Source organism: Nycticebus coucang, chromosome 2 (genome assembly GCF_027406575.1).
Source record: "Nycticebus coucang isolate mNycCou1 chromosome 2, mNycCou1.pri, whole genome shotgun sequence".
Classification (NCBI taxonomy): Eukaryota; Metazoa; Chordata; class Mammalia; order Primates; family Lorisidae; genus Nycticebus; species Nycticebus coucang.
Window position 1 is genome coordinate 44,791,414 of NC_069781.1, and position 9,340 is coordinate 44,800,753.

Below are 9,340 nucleotides of genomic sequence, written 5' to 3' on the forward strand. Positions count from 1 at the left end.
AGTGGAGGGCATTGTGAAATGCCAAACAGAAACCGGTCTTCTCAACCCCTGACCTCGGCTATTGCTGGTTTGGTCCAGTGGGCTGCTTGGCTGATTGGAAGTACAAGCCCTCTCCGTGAGTCCCTTAATCGGAACCACCCTGTATTGGGCACTGATAGTCTCCTGCAATTCCAGTACCCCTTTTCCATGTGGGAAAACTGACAGATCGTGAGAGCATTATACCAGTACGGTCTCCACCTGCCCAACAATCCCAAACACCAGCTTTGCTCCTTTACGCTGCGGCTTTCGCCCTCTGATACACATCCCAAACCTATCCTGGAGACGCAAGAACCCCAACCTTCAGTAACGGTTTCTTCCTCCAGAACTACATTTCCCAGCAGGCCCGGGGCCGAGCCCCGCCCTCTTGTAAGCTACAGCCTAGCAGAGGCGGGTCCTCAGGCGGAAAGTGGAGCCAGAAGGCACCAGACTGAAGACTAGCCTGAGATGCCAGGGCAGTCGGGGCATAGAGCAGTCAGAGGACAAGGGGCGGAGCCTCAGGTATGCGCGATAATATGGGAGGAGGGGTCGGGCGAGGCCAGAAACAAGACTGGACGGCGGGGGCGTGGCCAACTAGTCTGAGGGCGGGGCCCAGCTAGGCAGCGACCCGCGCGGCGCAGTGTCAGGTCAACTCCGGCTCACGCCGAGGTCTGCCAGAGGCTCCTTTACCCGATTTCTGCCGGGTTGTCACTGCTGTGAGTGAGCCCAGCGAAAGGACGTGAGAGTGGGGCACTGCTGAAGGAGCAAGATTCCTGAACTTCGCTCCCACCGACGAGTGGGTGGAGCGAGTCTGTACACCTGGGCCCTTCCTCGAGCCGCGGTTCCCATCAGGAGACAGGTACTCTGACCTCAGTCTGCCCCTTCGGAATGGACCGTGTAGCTGTAAGGGAGAAGTGCTTGTGGTGGGTGTAGAGTATTCCCAGTTGTGTAGGCATAGTCACTCGATCCCCACAAATTCCGTTGCCAGGCAGGGGAAGGAGATGGGCCGGATCGAGTTACCTTTGACATTTCCATCCCCTGGGAATTTTGTCCGACTAAAGCCTCTGCTTGGAATGGCCTCCCCTCAGTTGAGTGGGCGGGGCGGGGCGGAAAGGGCGCCCTCCCCTTTCCCCCTCAAACCAGACTAGGGGTTAGCAGCCAAGACTGAGGTTGAGTGTCAGTGGAGAAAGGCTCTGCAGAGGCAGAGGCAGAGCCCAAGGAAGCACGCCCCGCAGATCCCACCTGCTAGCATTATCCTGTGGCTGGCCAGATGGCAGAGGCAGATTACAGGGGTCTCTAGCCCCACTGTTATCACTGGAACCACATAGTTCCTCCCCCACAACTCCAGGACCATATGCATTAAAATTACCCCCTTTCTTACTCCCTAAGAGGCCTTCCTGGTCTGCTTAGAGCAAGCAGCAGCAGCCCTCTCAAAGACAGGCCTGGCCACACCTACATCCATCTGATAGAAGCCTCTCCGCCCCACAGCTTCTTTAGAAAGATCCTCTGCTGCATTGAGCCAGCCAGATCAGACCCTTATCTCCCATCTCCCTAAACTTTTGCTGTGGAGGGTTAAGCTAGGATTTTAGAACCAGGCAATCTTGCTCTTGCTGCCTGGCTGACTTAAGGCAAGTCCGTTTTTCTATTGGGCCACTGTTTTCTCACCTGTTAAATGGGCACTGTGTTTGCTGCTCCATATTGTTGTTCAAGTTTCATGCTGTGGTGGCATTTGGGAGACCATAATAGTGCTTGAACAGAATTGGTCGCCAGGCCTGTGGGCCCCTGTCCTTCATCAAAGAACCTCAAAATCCTAGAAAATTAAGATTCTCAGAACCTAAGTGTTGGAAAGGGCTTTTTAATCCACTTTGGTGGTCTCTTCATGCTGCCTATCGTAAGATAGGCTGACATAATGAAAGTTTCAAGGACAAGAGGGTCCTATTGAGAGATGGACCTTATCCCCTTATTCCTTTGGTGCTTAGAATGGGGCCCTGAATGAATGAATATAAATGTACAGCAAGTTTGTTCTGAGCTACCAAAGGTCTTTGGGTTCTGCTCAGCTTGAGGCCATTAGATAAAAGCCACTGCATGCATTTTCCAGATAGTTTTTCTAATTTGTACCTACAGGAAGGCTGCGGAAAGCTAAGAGGAAGAGAATAAGAGGCTGCTGCACAACAGCTGGAACTGACAAGCTTAGGCAGTTGGGGGAGGGAGCTCTGAGAATGAGGCCCAGAGCTAACACCTTAGGGGAGTGACTATGGTTGGGAGTGCTATATATTGACATCTAGGATCAAACTTTATGATTTGATAGTCTGCATGGAGGATGTGGAGAACCTAAGTAGTTCCAGCATCTCCTCGGAAGTCACTGGGGACTTAAAGACAGACACTGGCATCTGGGAGGAGACTAATTACTGTTTGCCAGTCTCCCTCTCTTCTCCCCACCCCACCCCCCAGATGGAGTAGTTAGGCAGCTGGCTGGCTGGCTGGCAGTGTATATGCCTGTGTGTGCACCTGGCTCATGCTATTTCTTTGTTGGACTCTGCCCTGAGAGCTGGGACAGAAAGGGTCAGTGGCCTTGAGCAGCAGATTGGGACACAAATCTTCCCCTGAGCCTATGTTTTCCTGCAGTCATATCTGGATGTTTAGTGTACAGTGTGTGAGAGTTTATGTGTGTAGTGGTGGGTATCTCATCCCTAGAGAGCTGGTGTGGGGGGAGAGGGGTGCTGGCCCAAGTTGGGTAGGTAAAATCTCCTGAAGTAAGTAGCCTGAAGGATTTTGGCTGGGGAAATAATGAGCTTGATAGTCACAGGACAGGCCTGGCTGGAAATAGAATCAGAACGGTAGCTGAGACCACATCATGTTTTGAGCCTCGACTGCAAAGCTTACACTTCTGAATTTCATCATAGGAGTCATGAGCAACTCTTAAAAGTAGGTTTGATAAGTGTTTTAGAAAGATCACTATGGTTGCTGTGAATAGAAGGCATGGGGCAAGAAGGTCTACTGAAGGAAGTGTTGCAATAATACTGAGAGGCCATGACAGTGCCCAAACTAGGGCAAGGGCAGCAGGAAAGTGGGCGAGTACTAAGCGACAGAAGATAGAAGGTAGCTGGCCCAGATGTGGTGCTGGGAACAGAAAAAGAAGGTTAGCTGGACAATGAACTCAGTGATGGATGGCAGAGAGTAGGTTGGCAAGGAAAGGCAGATCTGAGACATGACCAGACCCCATGTTAGGCTCCTAACTCTAGCCCTAAAGTCTGAGCTCAACTTGCCTGAACTCTAGGACAGAGTCTGGTTTTTGGTGTCTTCTTTAATATCCATATTTCATCTGGCTTTGAGATAAAATTCCATATGTGAGCTATTCCCTCTTCCTCTTCCCTCTCTCTCTTTTTAACAGGGAAATTACCCTACTCCCCTTGTTAAAACTCTCAAGGGGCTGGCTGGACCCTCTCTCTGTGCCCATCCATAGCTCTAGGAGACCAGTCCCTCTCTAGATTCCTCCCCTTTTCTTCAGTTTGCACTGCCCCCACTTGTGATCCAGGGAGGCCTGACTTATTCTGTGATCCTGGACAGCTTCCTGACATTCTCTGTGTTTGCTTCTCCTCCAGGAAAAAAAGGATACCACACCATCTCCCATTCACGTGCCACTCTCCATTCATAGTCTTAATTTTGGCAAGCATTGGGGCCCAAGAGGAAGGGTGAATAAGACGCAGACTGTCCTTTTAAGAGTTTCACCTTTCTCTCATGAAGCCCTTAAGTTCCAGTATACACCTTCCCAAAGTATTATACACCTCTCTATCTTGCTGAAGCAAATGGAAATACTATGGATTGAGAAAGCTTAGTTTCATTTCTCTCTCCCTTTTTAGACTTGGGCAGACCGGGCTTAGATGAGATTGGTCAGGTGGGCCCACCACCTTCTCCTTTCTTAGCTGGGGACTAATGTCCCAGAACCCTCAGGAGAAAAGCCAAGCCAACCCCCGCCGCCGCTGCCGCCCTGGTTGGCACGCAGGTCACACAAGCCCCGAGAACATCGCTGTCGCAGCTATGTACACGTTCCTGCCGGATAACTTCTCGCCGGCTAAGCCCAAGCCGTCTAAAGAGTTGAAACCACTGCTGGGCTCCGCGGTGCTGGGGCTGCTGCTGGTGCTGGCAGCAGTCGTGGCCTGGTGCTACTACAGCGCCTCCCTACGCAAGGCGGAACGCCTTCGCGCAGAGTTGCTGGACCTCAACCGCGGCGGCTTCTCCATTCGCAACCAGAAGGGAGAGCAGGTCTTCCGCCTGGCCTTTCGTTCTGGCGCATTGGACCTCGACTCCTGCAGCCGAGATGGCGCCCTGCTTGAATGCTCGCGCACGGCCGACGGGCGCCCGCTGCACTTCTTCATCCAGACTGTGCGGCCCAAGGACACAGTGATGTGCTACCGTGTGCGCTGGGAGGAAGCGGTGCCGGGGCACTCGGTTGAGCATGCCATGTTCCTGGGCGACGCGGCAGCACACTGGTATGGCGGTGCCGAGATGAGGACGCAACACTGGCCCATCCACCTGGATGGCCAGCAGGAGCCACAGCCATTTGTCACCAGTGACATCTACTCCTCCAACGCCTCGTTCGGGGGCATCCTTGAGCGCTACTGGCTGTCTTCTCGTGCAGCTGCCATCAAAGTTAATGACTCAGTGCCCTTCCACCTGGGGTGGAACGGCACTGAGCGTTCGCTGCGGCTGCAGGCGCGCTACCACAACACGCCCTACAAACCGGCTGCTGACTGCACAGACGCACTGGAGCTGAGCTACCGTGTGTGCGTGGGCTCAGATGTCACCTCTATCCACAAGTACATGGTTCGGCGCTACTTCAACAAGCCGTCTAGAGTGCCAGCGCCAGAGGCTTTCCGAGACCCCATTTGGTCCACGTGGGCGCTATATGGGCGCACTGTGGACCAAGACAAGGTGCTACATTTTGCCCAACAGATCCGCCAGCACCGATTCAACAGCAGCCACCTGGAAATCGACGACATGTATACGCCCGCCTATGGCGACTTCGACTTCGATGAGGTCAAGTTCCCCAACGCCAGTGACATGTTCCGCCGCCTGCATGACTCTGGCTTCCGTGTCACACTCTGGGTGCACCCATTCGTCAACTACAACTCGTCACGCTTCGGGGAGGGCGTGGAGCGCGAGCTGTTTGTGCGTGAGCCCACTGGCCGCCTGCCGGCGCTGGTGCGCTGGTGGAACGGCATCGGCGCAGTGCTGGACTTCACGCGACCAGAAGCCCGTGACTGGTTCCAAGGACACTTGCGCCGGCTGCGCTCTCGCTATTCTGTAGCCTCCTTCAAGTTTGATGCAGGTGAGGTTAGCTACCTGCCGCGGGACTTCAGCACCTACAGGCCGCTGCCTGACCCCAGTGTATGGAGCCGGCGCTACACTGAGATGGCGCTGCCCTTCTTCTCACTGGCCGAGGTCCGTGTGGGCTATCAGTCACAGAACATCTCATGCTTCTTCCGCCTGGTGGATCGCGACTCTGTGTGGGGCTACGACCTCGGGCTGCAATCGCTAATCCCTGCAGTGCTCACCGTCAGTATGCTGGGCTACCCGTTCATCCTACCTGATATGGTGGGTGGAAACGCGGTGCCCGAACGCACAGCGGGCGGTAGCGAGGTGCCCGAGCGTGAGCTCTACATTCGCTGGCTGGAGGTGGCCGCCTTCATGCCAGCCATGCAGTTCTCTATCCCGCCCTGGAGATACGACGCAGAAGTGGTAGCCATTGCCCACAAGTTCGCCGCACTGCGGGCCTCGCTTGTAGCGCCGTTATTGCTTGAGCTGGCAGGTGAGGTCACCGACACCGGGGACCCCATTGTGCGCCCCCTTTGGTGGATCGCACCTGGCGACGAGACTGCTCACCGCATCGACTCGCAGTTCCTTATTGGGGACACACTGCTGGTGGCGCCGGTGCTGGAGCCGGGCAAGCAGGAGCGCGACGTCTACCTGCCTGCCGGCAAGTGGCGCAGCTACAAGGGTGAACTTTTTGACAAGACGCCTGTGCTGCTCACCGATTACCCTGTTGACCTGGACGAGGTCGCCTATTTTGTCTGGGCATCCTGACCCTGCCCAGTACCTGGCAACAGCATAGCCCTAACCCCAGCCTTTATGCAGACCTTTAGGACTCCATCATATCTGCACTGTGTACCCCAGGAAGTCTAAGCTTCTGTACCACCCATTTAGTGGGTGCTGACTTAAACGTGCTTAACCCAGCTACTGTGAGGGAGGATTGAGGAGGGAGTACTGGAGCAACCTCCAGCTCCAACACACAATCAATCCTAACTATGCCCTTTTCCCTCCTCACTCACTCTAGTCTGGACACACCTTTTCCCTGGAATGGAGGCCTAAGGAGAGCTCAGAGGGAAAAGGTCAACTCTGTTGTTACACATGATTGGGTTTGTAAAGCACAAAGTGAAACCTCTCCCTCCATCTTGGCCCTTGTGGCCATTTTTGTCCTTCAGAGGTGGGGACTTGATCTCCTTTAAGGTCCCAAAATAGCCCCTACCACACTTAAAAGTATACATACTTAGTGTTGGAAATCAGGCCTTGAGTTTCCAGCACTGGCTTGCACTGTGGCTGATTTGGTCCCCACTGCAGCTAAGGAGAAAGGATAGAGGTGTTTGGCCGACTGATTAGGCCATCAGCCCCTCGGAAGGAACAGGAAGGCATGCAGCACAGAGCCATCATCAGTGTTCCCCTGTTTGTGAAGACTCCTAACATTACACTAACCCATCTGTATACACACGTGGGCTCAGCTCCTGGCTGTTGTGCCTGTTACCAGACTTGGTGCCTTAGCTTAAGAACCCTTTGTGTGTGTGTGTGTGTGTGTCAGAGAGAGAGAGAGACATAGACATATACCATGGGTCCCTGGTCTATAGAATGAACACAGCATCCCTGAGGCAGAAAAACCTGGAGGGAGAGGCCAAGGAGCAAATTTGAGGCTCTGATTGTTGAGCTGGTCTCCTCCTATGTGGTTTCCCTAGGACTCTGCTAAGAAATAAACAGCTCTTTCCAGATTCCTCAATTGCCTTATTCCCTGCACATGTAGCAGGGTGTGGCCTAGAAGGGAGTGATGTTCCTATTCTGGTGGTGTGTGCTTCCAAACACAAGCTACACAACACCTGCCAATACACAGACAGGGTAAAGTCCTTTATCTCAGCCATTTTCACTTTCTAAGAAGAGCAACTTCAGCCAGAGTGACTGACTGAAGTTTCCTGACTTTGTAGTTTAGTCTGGAGAAGAGTGGCTTGTCAGAAGTGGGAGGTGGAAACAAGGTGGGAATCAGCTTCCTTCAACAGCTCTGCCAGCAGAACCAGTTCCCCACCCCCTAGGGAATGCATCCCTTTTCCTACTTCTCTACCCCTTTATTTTCTCAGTGTGGAAAATGCCTGATGAAAACTTTGGAACCCTCACAGATGTGCATCTCAGTGTGCTAGGAGTGCTAATTCTATCACTTGGTCTACCAGTTGTGTGACCTTGAACAAGCTGCTTAGCCTCAATAAGCCTCAGTTTCCTCATATGTAAGATGGTGTTAATAATGCCTACCTCCCAGGCTGTGAGAATTATAAGCACAGGTGTATGTAAAGTGCCTGGCACAAAGTAGGTGCTCAATAAAAGGTAGTTATTATAATATGATTTCTTGTTTTCTGGCTTAAAAACAAGTGTTCTTCCAGACTCCAGTTTCCAGTCCAAATGGCTTCCTCTGAGCCTGCCTGTGACACACCCTCCAACTTCTGCATACAGTAACCAGTTGAGCTCTGATTTTGTGACCCTAAGGACACTATAGTCCTAGAGAAACGCAAAAAGAGAGATACCTGAAGGTGGGATGTCAGGAGCCAGGATTTCTGGGTCTCTGGGAGATGGAGAGTGACTACAGTTAGTTTCTCTACTTTTTGTCAAGAATGTCTACTATCAATTGATCCTCACACATGAGTGTCCCCAGGCTCTTGTACCCAGCTATGTGCTATGGAGTAAGTGCAGAAGGAGAATGCCCAGGCTGGGCCCTGGAAGATTCCTTAAATAGCTAGAAAGTATGACTCCCAATTGAATGGCAGCTTTATATATAACCTGGAATCAGCTTAACCTAAGTTTCTTCTTATTTATTTATTTTGAGATAGGGTCTTGCTCTGTCATCTAGGCTGGAGTGCAGTGGCCTAATCAAATCTCACTATAACCTCAAACTTCTGGGTTCAATCAATTCTCCTGCCTCAGCCTTCAGAGTACCTGAGACTACAGGTGCATACCACTATGCCTGGCTAATTTTCAAATTTTTTGAAAAGATGGGGTTTTGCTCTTGCTCTATCTGGTTTCAAACTCCTGGCCTCAAGCAATCCTCCCACCTCAGTTTCCCAAAGCACTGGGATTATAGGCATGAGCCACCATGCCCAACCTCTTCATCGTTAAAATGGTGGCACATGCCTGTAGTTCCAGCTACTCGGGAGGCTGAAGTGAGAGAATTGCTATGAGCCCAGGAGTTTGAGACCAGCCTGGGCAACATAGCAAGATTCTGTCTCAAACAATTAAAAAAAATGAATTTGGGCTTGGCGCCTGTGGCTCAAGTGGCTAAGCCACCAGCCACATATACCTGAGCTGGTGGGTTCGAATTCAGCCCAGGCCCACCAAACAATTACATGGCTACAAATAAAAAATAGCTGGGCGTTGTGGTGGGCACCTGTAGTCCCAGCTACTTGGGAGGCGGAGGTAGGAGAATCACCTAAGCGCATGAGTTGGAGATTGCTGTGAGCTGTGATGCCACGGCACAGGGTGACAGCTTGAGGCTCTGTCTCAAAAAAAAAAAAAAAAAAAAATTCCTGGGCAGTGCCTGTGGCTCAAAGGAGTAGGGTGCCAGCCCCATATGCCAGAGGTGACGGGTTCAAGCCCGGCCCAGGCCAAACACTGCAAAAAAAAAAAAAAATAGCCAGGCGTTGTGGTGGACACCCATAATCCCAGCTACTCGGGAGGCAAGAGAATCACCTAAGCCCAGGAGTTGGAGGTTGCTGTGAACTGTGACGCCACGGCACTCTACCAAGGGCAACAAAGAAAAAAAAATAAAAATAAAAAAAGTCATTGAGATGTGACTGTAAAGTGCTTACACAAGTGGCTCAAGCGGCTAAGGCACCAGCCATATACACCTGAGCTGGCGGGTTCGAATCCAGCCCGGGCCTGCCAAACAACGACAGCTGCAACCAAAAAATAGCCGGGTGTTGTGGTGGGTGCCTGTAGTCCCAGCTACTTGGGAGGCAGAGGCAGGGACCGAAATGGCTTGGGCTCAGGAGTTGGAGTTTGCTGTGAGCTGTGATGTCAC

The 9,340-nt window shown here is 52.2% G+C and overlaps 1 protein-coding gene across 2 annotated transcripts; it reads left to right on the forward strand.

The window, feature by feature from the left end:
* Positions 1-467: 467 nt before the first annotated feature.
* Positions 468-7,671, forward strand: MYORG (myogenesis regulating glycosidase (putative)). Of its 2 annotated transcripts, none has more exons than XM_053570246.1 (2): positions 468-874; positions 3,618-7,671. In XM_053570246.1, exon 2 carries the CDS (start codon positions 3,949-3,951, stop codon positions 6,097-6,099), a length of 2,151 nt encoding a protein of 716 aa, XP_053426221.1. In that variant the 5' UTR covers positions 468-874; positions 3,618-3,948; the 3' UTR covers positions 6,100-7,671. The 2 variants fall into 2 exon arrangements, with proteins under 2 accessions (XP_053426221.1, XP_053426211.1); XM_053570236.1 differs by having other exon boundaries at positions 3,876-7,671.
* Positions 7,672-9,340: the final 1,669 nt, after the last annotated feature.